The 14,057-nt window shown below is 45.0% G+C and overlaps 1 protein-coding gene across 2 annotated transcripts in view; it reads right to left on the bottom strand.

Annotated features, from left to right (window-relative positions):
• Positions 1-9,981, bottom strand: part of SLC4A7 (solute carrier family 4 member 7) — a 94,399-nt gene extending 84,418 nt beyond the window's left edge. For both annotated transcript variants that reach the window (XM_050892568.1, XM_050892572.1), the window contains exon 1: positions 9,906-9,981. In XM_050892568.1, the coding sequence (XP_050748525.1) occupies positions 9,906-9,953 (48 nt within the window). In that variant the 5' untranslated portion in view covers positions 9,954-9,981. The remainder of the gene's footprint in view (positions 1-9,905) is intronic.
• Positions 9,982-14,057: the final 4,076 nt, after the last annotated feature.

The following is a 14,057-nucleotide window of genomic DNA, read 5'->3' as shown; positions in this document are numbered from 1 at the left end:
GTGAACAGCTGTTCCACTAAAAAAAAATTAAGCTAGCATTCTACCCCTATTTAATTTGTTCTCTTTCTTGGGGATGAGATATTTAATCTTTTTTGGGTCCCCTGTTCCGAAGGCTTGAATCTGTAATTTTACTTAGTTTAAAAATAAATGTTCATTCTATCGACTTTAAGGAAAAATACTCTCAACTTCTCAATAAACTGATCTTCCTCAGCTGAAGCTCTACCTAGAGCAGCTGAGTATAAAACAAGCCCCAAGAATATTTAGCCTTACCATACATAGAATCACATACAGTTACATATTTCAGTAAAAGCAAGCAAAGTCAATCTAGCAAAGTACATTACAAAATATGCTGAAAATAAACTCTGGTTATTTTTCTAAAAAACGTAAAGTAATTGCAAGCATTTTATATAGCATCAGCAGTAAACGCAGGTAATTGATGGCAACACTGATGCCAACAACAAAAAAAAATGGTTGATGTTCTTCCTTTTTTGATTGGTATACATCAGCAGTTTTCAAAACTCAAGAATTTCCACAAAAATCAGTTAGAAAAGCTTTAATAAATTTGCTTGTATTTAAAATCTAAAAACAAAACTGCCCAATAACTGGTTTTGTACACTTAATTTATAAGCTGAAACACGTCTCTCCATCCTATCATTATCTAACTACCTGCAATTCAACCAAGTATTAATTACAAGAGTATCTGCCTCCTTAATTTCCTTTTTGATATCTCTCAATGGCAGGCAAGTGCAGCAATGTTAATAAAAATCAAGCTGAAAAAGGAAAGGATCTCTGCTACTCTTGGGTTTTATCACTTCCTTAAATGAGTCATAATAATTATCAGATGCTATCTGTTTGTTTTTATATAAACAGTTTTAAAATGCATGGCTGGTAGAGTATAGTCATTTGACAAACAAAATGAGGAATTTACCACCAACAGTAACACCAACTGTGGCTATTCACCAAGAAGTTTCTCATTTCCTTTTTCGTACACTGACCGTCTGGAAATATGTTTGACATGTTAAAGAAATGCATGCGTTTACATAATAGTATATCCTCACAATAGTGCTGTACAAGCCAAAAAAAAAAAAAAGCAAAAAATCACTAGCCTAAAACAAGCAGTAGTTTAAATACAATCTTTCCAATGGTGGGTTTTTTTTAAATAGAAACAAAGCAGCAATAAATCTAGCAGTAGTCTAAATAATTCTACCTTATTCTTTAGAATGCTCATAAAGAGCTTGCAATCAGTCCTTTGACTTCACAAGTTAGTCAGAGAACCCACAGAAGGATTCCTTCTTTTAAGTGTTCGTTCTGGGGAGCAACTAGAAAAAAAGATACTCTAGTTTCATCTAGCACTAGTAAGCACCAGTAGCATTATTCAGTTAAAACCCCTCTATAAAAGGGACAGAGGTGAACAAAGTAGTTCCTAGAACATAGACCAAAGCTGCAGTGTTTCCACCTGCAACAAATTATGTTTACAGATATCACAGAGAAAAATAGAAGAAAATTCAGTCTTTGCAACTGAAGCATCTCCAATATGGCAGAATTGTCCCCCCTCTACATAACAGCATTTAATAAATACCTCATTAAGTATTTTAAGGTAAGGGAAAGAGATGTATATTATTACAGGCACGTGACCTGGCGAAACACGAACATGAAAATCTGTTGTGTTCAGTCCCTCCAAGCTGAGAAGCCAAGAAGTTATGCAACATCATCAGCCAATGCGACAGTACCAGCCAACTAAAAACATTAATGATTATTATTAATGAATAGTTGCCTTGCAGAAATAGTAGTCATTACAAGTAAGTTTACAATACTGGAGTTGTTAAAATAATATTGACATGATGTGTCTATCAGAAAGCATTTCTGAGTAGAACAAAATATTCACATAAATATGTGTGCTTTAAATCTATATTGTGAACAGAACTAGACGGTAAAGTTTAATAGTTTAACAACATAAACATGGGCACAGCACATTTCCCAGGGCTCAGCCAATGGAGGCAGCTAACAGATGCACAGCAGTTCACACAACAAAGCTACAATAGGCCCTGAAACACCTTTCAAGATTGTGCAACATGTTACAGGGTGAAGCCTCCAACACCAGCCAAAGCAACTGTCCCTCGCACATCAGAGATCCCAGCTCCAAGAACCGCACAGGGAGGATGTCACCGTCCAGGTGTTGGGCTGCAGGGAGCACCCGCTGCTCCTCCCTGGCGCTGTTGACAGCAGTGGCCTCATCTGAGGGTGGTGTGCTATCTTTGAGGTGCTGAGTGGCCAGATGAGAGAGCTGCAGGAGGGGATGAACACACTGCACAACAGGGAAGATAAGCAGGAGGTCCTGGGAGGTCTGCTGCTTGCTGAATAATGTTTTGGAAAGACTGAGGCTCATCCAATCCTCCAACTACTGCACTTCCCTGCTTATCCATACAGACACCAGTGACACTTCCAAAAAGCAACTACTGAGCAAATCAAGAGTGACTACTGAGCACTGTGGGCAAGGGTGAAGAGGCCCAGGTGGTGTTTCTCAGTCTCTCCAGTGAGAAGCAAAAGGCTCAGGGCAGAGTAGATGCATCCACAGGGTCAATACGTGGTTATTAGCAGAGCTTTTACTGCTATGACCACAGGAACCTCTTTCAGGAACAAGGATCCATCTGACGAAGTGTGGCAAGAGTATCTTTGCCACCAAGCGCATTAAGCTTGTAAATAAGACTTTAAACTAGGCATGGTGGAGAAAGGTTGTCACACTTAAGAGAAGCGAAGACATGGGGAACACATGACAGAAGGCTCTCACACCTTCCTTGTGAAAGAGGCATGTCTGGTAGCCCATCTCAAGCGCTTGCACACAAGCATGCACAGCATGGGAAGTTAACAGGAGGACTTAGTCCACACGTGGTTGCAGAGCTAGAACCTCACAGGAATTACAGAGTGACAGTGGGACAGCTCACATGGCTGGAGTGCTGCAATGGATGGATACAAGCTCTTGAGAAAAGCCAGGCTGGAAAGTTAAGGAACACGGGTTTCAATCTATGCAAAGGGCTGGCTACAACAAACACTGCTTTGCTTGGAACAAGTGACAAGACAGTCTAGACCTTACCAGTAAGGATCAGAGAACACTCCAACATGGGTGATGCCATGCTAGGTGCCTGCTACAGACCTCCTTATCAAGAAGGGGAAGTAGAAGAAGCCTTCATTCGAATGCTGGAGGAAGCTTCACGATTGCAGGCCCCAGTACACATTGGGGCCTAAAACCACTGGTATCTGCTGGTAGGGTGTGACCAACCACAAGCACTCCAGGAGATTTCTTGAGTGTGTTGAAAATGATTTCTTGGTGCAAGCAATCAATGAGCCAACCAGTGAAGATGCTCTGCTGGACCTGTTGCTCACAAACAAGGAAGAACCAGACAAAAACAAAGTCTCAGTTGGAGCTAACAAGCCTTTCCTGGGCGGAAGTCACAGGAGCATCCAGACTGTCAGATACAACACTACGGATCAATATTCCGAAATGTTACTTCGGGCAACACAAGGTGTACAAAGGCTATAGAGCTCTACTCACGTGACACTGGACAATTTACAGAGATAACTGCAATTTCCATAAAGCACAAGCATTCACTTTTTTTGCACATTTATGAAAATGGAGGAGCCTTCCTGCTGTACAATCCTGGCACTGTTATTGGAAGAATAAAACGTTTAGTCTTCTCTGCCGATAAAGAAATGATAAAATAACTATGAGCCATACTCTAAAGACAAAATGACTGAAAAGACTTTAAGAAACAAAGTTTTCAAAAACTTATGTAAATAGACATGCTGATATGTAACTAAAATGGCTCCATCTACTGGTTAAAATATAAATTTCCTTTGTCATGAGATGCTCTCTCTACTGCAGCAAATTTAACTCCCAGTGAAACAAGGAACTCAGAGGGTGCCAAGCACAAACTAACACAGACTCTTACACAGATAATCCCTTCTAATAACCCTTGAGATATGCTGGCAAGGTAGATTCGGGATGCTTGCATAATTGATGTTTATTCTCAGTAACACAAAAAGGAGCTTCTAAGATGTCAGGACTGACTTTTTAAAAGCAAATGTTGCACTTTTTTTAAAAATGTTGTAGTATTTTCACCTACTGCTAATTATGCAAATGTAAATTTAGAAATACGTATTTAAGAGCACTGTAAGATCATCTGTAGAAGAATCAATAGTCTCATTTTTGCAATCAGACATTTACTGATCTACAGGGTTAAGTAGTTTATGGTGCTCTTCTCCATCTGCTTATTTACAAAACCTCATTTGAATCTCACTATTCATATCACTATTTCAAAACATTAGCTAGACAGCTATCTTAATTTTAGCAGAAAATTTGAAATGTCCCTAAACTTCATCATTCCAGAATATGTTATACCAAAAGCATGACAGTATTCTTTGGACACCTTCTCTAGCTAAGTTCTAGTACATTCAAGTTATACTCTGTATTTTATCAATCTCTAGTTATAGAGCAGTTCTACTTACTAAGTACTACTTCTGGGCCACCAAAGATCTTGTGTAACAGATATCCTTGTGTAAAGGACATCAATATTCAAGAGCCAACAACAATCATGGTGACATGTCAAAAGTCACCTACAGAAGCACATCAATCACATGGATATAAGGCAACAGCTACTCAACTTAGTATACCCTACAGCTTATTTTGGACAGCAAATAAAACTACTGCAATGAAACCTAATGAAAGTTCTCAAGTAACACATCAAGTTTTTGACAGCCATGGTAACTTTCTAAGAACTCAAAAAGACTGCCAGCACATACACTTAATAGCAGCTTACAGTACTTTAACCCAGAGGTATCAGAGACATTGCTCATAGCCCACTGCATGCTGCAAGTTGTACAAGGTATGCACCCTACCCAAACAGTACAATACAGAAAAGCAGCTTGTCTCTCAAAAGTCATAGATTCAAGTCTGCAAGGTTGTCAAGCTAGTAAAATTCTCTCGCATCAGGGCTATTTAGCTAGGGCACTGCCACACCAGTATAACTGTATTGCTTTAACTTGTGGAGAGCATATGTTCAGCCACATGCCACCAACTTGTGGGGGAGGAGAGTTTCCTGCACAGTCCTCAATTATGCAGTACAAACATATCCTCAGTTACCCTTGTCCAGCCATAAAGTGAAAACACCGGTTCGAGATTACTATGTTAATATTAAAAAAATTTATACGAACCAGCATAATATTCTTCAGAGACCTGTCATTTGACTTACTATCACAAAAGCCACACGTCAAATAAAAAGGCTAATAATCACACCAAAGAACACTTTCCACTATTTAATTTCTAAAACAGTAAGTCATCCAAGATATGTGGAAAGATATGAAGTAGTCAATTCTGTAAAACTTTTACTGTACTGATGCTACTTACATTCTTACATATAAAGTACCACCAAGGTAGATCAAGACTTAGAACATATTCTAAAAGGACCTTAAGAGAAGTACTACATAACTAGACAAAGCTACCAAGCTATTTGAAATGCAATAACTGGACCAAAACTTAGTTTGGAAACCATGTATTCTAGTCTAGCTGCCACCAAATACCTGGTTCTCCCTTGAAATCCATTCATGAAAATGAAGTTATATTTAAGATTTTTCTTGAAAAGGAAAAGCACTTTGTATTTTTAATTATTCAACTGTTGAAGTTGTAACTACCAGCAGATTCTGATAGTTAGGATAGTTCTCATCAATTTGTGTATTTTTTATTTCAGGTGTTCTGACATCTGCTACCCTATACTCCTACAAGCCTTCACAGGTTTTGTTATGGATTTGAGAAGTTGGAGTACCAGACACTACCCTGTTGCATTAAAAAGATGCATCAGTATAAAAGGAACGGACAGATCCCATTGAGGCAATGACGCGTGTTGGTGAAGTGCGCCGTACCTGAAAGAGTCTTCAAATGAAGCCTGAAGTGCAAGCCCAAAGCTGTCATTGAAACACAACCACTGTTGAACAGGAAAGTCTAAAACCCACCTGACAATGTGCACGCACAGCTGTTAAAAAATAAAAGTGGTAGCCAACCACACAGCCACTTCAGAAAAAGCACAGGGGCACTAACGCCCTCTTCAGTGAGAGATGGTAGACCACATTACTTTAATGCTTTGATTAGGAAAGCCAGAAGGAGAAGCCTGGAAACATGCCCTTCTCCAACAAGAGACACTTTCAGTTCTATCATCATCTGTTTTTATCACTATTCTGCTGTAGATTTGTTTCATTGAAAGAAAAAGTTGACACAAACATAAATCCATTACTTAGCCATACTGCATGGTTTACGACCTTGTGAACATTTTATGATACACATGAAGTAGTATCAAATACTAGAGAAAAAAGTTTCCATCTACTTTTTTAAGATAATATAAAGTATTTTGAAAATATTATCTGCAAAATACCTAGAGACAGAGCTGCAATATACCTTCCTTTAAATGCCACTTGCAGCTATTGCGAAGAAACCCACCAAACTATCTGGTAACGAACACCATAATGACAAAACCTAGAAACTAGAACCAAGATCACTGGTACGCAGTATCAAGCATTTTAATACCATCACTGTAACTGTCAAACTCACCACTGTATAGAAAGCAACATATTAACATGCTCCACTCCTATTTAAACAAACCAAAAAAGAATGACCACAAGTAGCTGTTGAGGGAAGAGGAAAACAAGACAAGCATACAACAACTCCTCCTTACACCCTCACAACCTCCAGCTATTTTCGACTCAGACTTCCTGAGGCTGTTGCTCATCCATTTACTAACCTCAATGGATCTGTCTTCCAATGCTTGTCCAACATCCCCTTAAGTCCACAAAAACTTCCTTCATATACACATTGTATAGCAAGTACACCTGTGAATTCCCTACACTGAGTGAAGAACCACCTCCTTTTGTTTGTTCTGAACCTACCACCTAACTCTGATTTGACTGTGTGCCTCCTCTTCCATCTTCACCTGCTCTCTCCACAAGTTTTACAGAGCCTTACCGCATCATTCTCCCTTCATCTCTACTAGGCTGGCAAGTCCTAGCCTGTTCAATCATTTCTCATCTAGGAACTAATTCATATCTTGTTGCCCTTCAGTGAACCTTTTCCAGTAATAACGCATCTTTTCTGAGGGGCAGAACAGCTTACAGTACATAAGGTATGAGAGAACCATGGATTTATGCAGTTACATATCTTTTTCCTATTGTATTCTCTACTAGTCCCAGAAGTTGCGATCATCGGTTGCTCTCTGCTGGTAATAACTATATCAGGCATTTGTTTCACCTGCCCCTTCCGACTTTCATGTACACATTGCCATCAAGGAGTCTCCTCAAAATACCAATGTCCTAAACACTTGATGATTCTCTTCTTTAAGACTGGACCTAAAATACAAAATAAGCAAGGTTAAAGGGTATTTTATACTTTTGATGAAAAAAATCGGGGGGGGGGGGGGGGGGAGGGGGGGGGTGACGGGTGACTGACAGAGGTGCTCCTCCACACAAGAAGCACCAGAGCTTACTTATTACATATCTAATACTACATATACACAGAACCATCTGATTTACCAACACTGGAGAAAGGAAGAAAAGGAAGTGTCAGGGAGTTCTTTGTTTGATCATGCTTCTGTATTTTTAAGCCACAGCACTTAAGTTCTCAGATTTGATTCACACTTTCTATAAAGTCCTTTCGTCTTACTGAGATGTTTATTTCTGAAAAAGCTACGCACATGTAAGCAGTTTCAGCAAGCTCTGCTAGCAGGGAGGTTGGCCTGTACTACCAGAAGCAACAGGATTAGAAAAATTAAGTCAAGCTGTATTGTCAAAAATACTCATATTTTGGATTAAGTAGCTTTCGTGTATACAAAGTTGTACCTCTTGCATACAAAAACCACAACAAATCCAACAGTGTTGTACTATGTAATTGCGCAAAGATCAGCATGTCCTGTCTTTTCTTTAAGCCATTTACTTCACATGTTTTCCCTAGAAATTCTTTTTTTCTAGTTCCTACCAATCCTACTGCTCTCTCACTTTTCTAACCATTTGAGTTTTGTCTCAGCTGCAGTTACCTCCTGAATACACTTCGGCACCAAGGTCAGGCTCCTGACTAGGTGTTGCTGTTGCGAGGAAACCAACTTGGACCACTCCACTGAGCACCTCTGTTCAAAACATCTACATCAAAAATTACCACGCAGTAGTAGTACAGCAGCTTACCCGTCAGTCCCAAAAGCCCCTAGTTAATTTTGGTTACAAGAGAACCTAAATGACTCCTGCCACGCCTGACAAATGTGCTCAGGGCACACTGACTTTCATGAAGTTTGCAATCCTCTTTTCATTTGGATTTACCTGAGGGTAACCATTAGCATCTTCCACTTTTAACCCCATACACTTGAAGCCCAAAGCTTTTGCAACTTGCTCCATACAGCCTAGCATCTCTTTACTAGATGGGAGTATTCTCCTGCCAGCTAAGAAAAGATACCTCCTACAGAAAGGCAAGGTAATTTTAACACGAATTAAACCTATCAAGCAGTCTGCTCTTACCAAGAATTTATCTTGAACAAGCTAACACGAATTGGCAATATGCCTTTTTGGGGCAGAGACAAGAAGGTGGAGAAACGTTCTAGGATAGACCTACAAAACCTTTAGAGCTGAGCACATACTTTAATTTCTGAAGCCAACATACAAAGATTGTAATAATCCAAGGAATTTGCAAAATTCATGGACCTTTGAACCACTAAGTTATCAACGCTCCTGTTATAACAAAGGAAAGACACGCTAAACATACTGATGTCACAGGAAGCTAGCACTTCATTAGATTGCCAATTTTATCAAATGTGACTCAAGTCTCTCCTTGAAGAGTAGCAGAAAGATGATGAAAACACGTGTTTTCAGTGTCATTTCTCTGTCCGTCACAGCATTCTTTGTGTCACAAACCACACATCCCTCCTCTTCAGGCACCGAAAACAAGTCACTGTGCGACACCTTTTTGGAAAAGGCCTTGAAGGAGAATATCAAGGTAAGGGCTCAGAGGCTCATTAACAAAATCCAGACCTTGAGTCATCTGAAGGGAGGGGAAATTACAACTGTGGAACCGCATGTATTTTTCAGTAGCACAGGAAGTAAGGCAACACATGTCTGCTTTACTTAGCCACCGGCCCGGGAAGGAAATGAACCCAAGCTCCGTCGTTTTATCCATCTCCCCCCACCGACACTCCCGCCCCCCTTCCCCCCCGCCCCCAAAGACTAGAAATCCGCCAGGGAACCGTATCCACCACCTGACCCGACTACGCGGCCGTGCAACATGAGGACAAGGGGAAGCTCGCTGCTTGCCATGTGTGCGCACTTCTCCCTCGCCCAGGAACTCGTCAGCGAGCGGGGCCGGGGGCAGGGAGAAAGGCGAGGCCAGGGGCGGCCGCGCCGCCCACCGCCGCCGCCGGCACCAGCCCCGCGGGGATCTCACAAAGGAAGGGGGGGGGGGACGACGGGGGGACGGGGACGGGGCAGAGGCAGCCGCCGAGCGCACGCCGCTGCGGCGCCCGGACCCAGCGGCGGAACAAAGGCTCCGGCCCCGCTGCCGCCCCCCGCCCACCGCCGCGGGGGGGGAGGGGGCACGGCCGCGCGCACGAGGCCGGCACGCGGGCACACCTGCGCCCCGCGGCGAGAGGGGCCGGGGGGCCCCGGGCGCTCAGGTACCTGCGGCGCCGCTTCCGCGTCCTGCCGCCGCCGAGAGGTGGGGAGCCAGAGGAGGGTCCCCCGCCGCACCCCGCCGTGTCCCCGTCTCCCCCCCGCGACAAAAGGGGAGCGGGACGGCCCCGCACGCGGCGCGGGAGGCGCACTGCCCCGCGGCGGCCCTTTGTGCGGCACCCCCCCCCCCCCCCGCTCACCGCACCCCACCCCCGCGTTACCGTGGTGAGCAACGGTCTCATCTGCTCGCCCGCCCGCTCCTCTTCCATCGCGGCCCCGCCGAGATCGCCCGGGAGAGGGACGCGGAACGGGAGGCGGACGGCGAGCCGGGGCTGGGGCTGCGCGGCTGGCTAGCTAGCTGGCTGGCTGCCTGGCAGAGGCGGGCGGCGCTGGTGCCCTCCGGACGGGGCAGCCGCGACTACTCCGCCGCGCCGGCGGCTGAGCCCAGACCGACTCGGCGCGCCCCCTCCCCCCGCCCCGCGCGCGCGACCGGCGGCGCCGCCAGCCAATGGGAAGGAGCGCAGCGCCTGGCGCGTCGGCGCCCCCGCCCGCCGCGGCCCCCCGGGGGCTGGCGCGGCGCGGCGGGGCCGGGCGGGGCGCGGGAGGGAGGGGGCAGCGGGGACGGCGGTCCCACGCGGAGTCGCGTGGCGGGCTGCCCCTGCCTCGCCTCAGCCGCCTTCCGGGCGGAGGCTGCCCGTTGCCGGGGCGGGCGGGCGGGCGAGCTCCGCCTGAGGGAAGGGCTGAAGTGCCGGGTTGGCGGGGCCGGCGCGGCGGGAGCCGGACGGAGAGCGGTAGCGCTGCCGGGGACTACGGCTGTTTGACGCTTGCCTCGCGCAGCACCCCTTCTCGCTCGCTGGTAACTTCTGCCAAGCTTTTACCACGCAAGCTGAAATTTTCCATGCCAGGTGCCTGCCTCGGGCTGATTTTTTTTTTTTTTTTTTTTTGGAAAAAAGTAACCAAAATAATTCAGTCATTTCCAAAAATAATACTATTTGCCCTTGTGTAAATATTCCAACAATCCTTTATTCAAAAGGCGGGGGGGGGAGGGAGGGGGGAGTAGTGTCAAGGTTGTACTTTTGGCTGCCTCTGTAAAGCTTTGCTCCAGTAAAAGTTTTTAGAAAGACAGCTGTTTACACTTGTCTAGTAGAGGTAACTCTCGCCTTGTCTGCCTCTGTAAAGATTACACCCTCCTTGGACACTCTCAGTTCTAAAGCACCTTGTACTGATGGGACTGAACATGCACACACACAGCAGATGAACCATGCCTTCATGCTTCCTATGCTTGATAACATGCTCACATCACCCTGGGGCTTCTCCTTCTAACTACACCCACTACAGTTTGGGGGGGGAGTTGTGTGCTATGGCCCCTTTTTCCACCCTGAAACCCTGCCTGGCCTGACTAGAAGGCAGCCTTTATTTGCCCAGGACTTCTGGACCAAGTTGTCAATGAAGCTCTAATACCGTAAATGCAACCAGTTGACGTGCACCAGCGGGGCAGAGATGCCACACAGCTCCACAACGTGTGCAACACAGTCAATACTGCGGACCGCTTTCGGGATGCTTTGGGCTTAGTGCTTATTTGTTGCATACAGCATGTGAACTCTGAATAGCTCGGAAGTGTCAGGAAGAAAATACCAGTGACCTTACTGCAGGCCCAGTCCCAGCTTGTCTTCTGAAAGTGACAAAGTCTGGATGGGTCACTTGAAGAGAGGCACAGAGATTTCAGGATCAGACTGGGATCACAGGAGATGCAGCGTAAAAGAGAAGGCAGGCTGACGGACGCAGATATAACACGGTCAAGACAGATCAAGGCAAGGGTATCAGAATTAGACTGGGTCTCAAACAAGCCCTCTGAAATGCAGGTAAGAGAGCTGCTGATCTTATCAGTAGCTTTAGAAGCAGCAAATGAAAGGAATGTGTGCATCAGCAAACACAGTGCTGGACTAAGAACACTATAAAAGGAGGCTCTGCAGAGCCTGCAGACAAAAATGTAAACCTGGCTGTAGAGGCAAACCAGGCCTCTCCTAGTGCCTACCAGCAGGAGGCTTAGCACAGCTTTAGAGACCCGCTTGCTTTGGAGGCTGGCCACAGGACAGCAAAAGACTCTGAACCTTTGCCTGAGCCTGGGCAAGAAGAGCTGGTTGGTCACCAGTAGTTCTCTCCAGGCTTTTCAGGAAAGGCACTGGCAGAGGCAGATCACTCTGCAGATGAAAATAGTTGACTGCTTCTCTGAACAGAAGCAGGTGTCCTGGAAGGAACAGCAGGTGCACAGACTGTTGGATGGCACTGGGCACAGATGCAATCCTGGACATAAGGCCAGAGCTCCTGACCCGTACAACTTGGAGGAAGCTTTGAAATGAATGGCTTGGCATGGGTCTACACCAGGTCACTGTAACCTGTACTTTGAAGAACATATCATTAGTGTAAGCTACACCTGCCTAGTTGTACTGAGGAGATGAAGTAAGGCAAGCTGTGTGGAACTGATTGAACAGGGAGCAATCTTAACACACTCTTCAATCAAAGATTATAACCTGGATCAGGTCTCAGCTGAGTTTGAACAGATAATAGACAGAAATAAAGCACTGTGCACAACCACCACAAAAAACCTTGATATCAAGTGCCTTGATACACCTGCAGTATAACTGTGACCTATTTTGTCCTTTCCTCTTCCAGGAACAGTACTGGCAGAGTTTAAACTCAGATAAACCTTTGAAAATGATCTTGCACTAGACAGTATGGGTATAATGGGGATGGATTGTAACTTCAGGTCCCACATAATTAGTGCTAAATAGCTGTCTTGGGAGGCAGATCACAGAGGTCCTCCTTTGATACTGGGATGAATACAACCCATCTTCATCAGCACAGAACTTCTCCATTCTCTGGGGACTCAACCCAGAGAACAGTAATATCTAAAGTAAGGACTTCCCGTAATGTGCAGTAAACTACGGTATTTGGTGAGGTTCCTCAGGGGAGAGCAGACAGAGCGTTTCTAAAAACTCAGCCACAGTGAGAAGAATGTTTAGTCCATCAAAAAGGAGCTACTGACATGAATGTCAGTTAGGTTTTGGCATTAAAGGATGTTCCTTTTCCATTATCCTCTTGATCTCTGAAGAGGGGTTCTGAACAGGGATCTCTGACGAGATGCTCTAGCACTCTTTTCCCTGGCATCAGAGTATACCCAATAGACAGATCAAGGCACAGTAGGGCCCAGCATTCATTCATCGTACTTCCTTTGGCATACTATACTGAGAACAATATCTCCAGGTGAACACCCAGTCATTTGCTGAGCTGAAAAACTTGTTTGCTCACTGCATTCCATCTGGTCACTGTATGTATAACTATAGCAGAAAAGGCCAACCTAGCCTCCCCATACCATGCAGCCTGAGTGAAAAGAAAGTGATGCCTCTGTTCACATCAAGTTGACCAGAACTTCATAATGTTCAAAACCTACCTTTTCCAAAAGCCATTACTGAAATAGAAACAGGCCAGCTTCGTGCATACGAGCATAAGTGCAAATGTCACTGACACACCAGATGACATATGAAAGGAGATGGATAGGGCTTGTGTGGCACTGAAGAAGTGGATCATCAGTATTTTTAATAAGATAATGTACCTGGTCCACCAAGAGTAGCCTGATGGTGCTTTTCCTCCACTCCTCTTCCTCACTTTCCCCCCCGACCCCACCCCCCCCACATTCTTGGACATGGATGGAAGAGGCAGAAATTGTTGGATAAGCTAGATCTCTGATGAGGAAATTGCCTGTCTCCTTAAGGCAGAGCCATCAGTGTCAGCTTTACACTTTACTCTCCTGCTGTTTAATTTCTTGCCAACTATCAGGCACTTACAGGGCTCAAAGGAAGGAAGTTAGGGGCTGATAAAAGCACCTTCCATCCAGCCTGACACCAGCATCCGATCCACTCCAGTCATCAGCTGCTCTGGCAAGTATGACCTCTGGCAGGAAGTTACCACAGACCTCACGAACAGGATGAAAAGACGGTGTTTGATGGGATAACTGCAACAGCCATTACCTCTACCAAAGTAGACTCTTTCTCGCGGTTTTTGTCTGTTAATACTGGCTGTTCTTACAGGCTGGCACAATATCATTAATGAAAACATTGTCAGCTTTAATGGTGGGGAGTACCTGGTGCAGGTAATCACAAGAGGAGATTATTTTGGCAGCAGTAGTGCCCCTAAGAAGAGCCCTCAGAATGGTGAAGGAAGAAAATGCTAGGAGTCAGTATTCCATAGTCCTTGTTACCTTTTCTCCCCAGAAAAAGCAGAAATTATTTCCATGGCTAGGACAGAGTCTCAGACTGAGGAGCCACCAACGGAAAGAGAAAAGGAAAGAGGGGCTGAGGGGGAAAGAATGGGAC

The sequence above is a fragment of the Gymnogyps californianus genome, chromosome 2, assembly GCF_018139145.2.
Source record: "Gymnogyps californianus isolate 813 chromosome 2, ASM1813914v2, whole genome shotgun sequence".
NCBI classification, from domain to species: Eukaryota; Metazoa; Chordata; class Aves; order Accipitriformes; family Cathartidae; genus Gymnogyps; species Gymnogyps californianus.
Note: the sequence above shows the minus strand (reverse complement) of the source record. Positions and strands in the feature narration are given on the sequence as shown.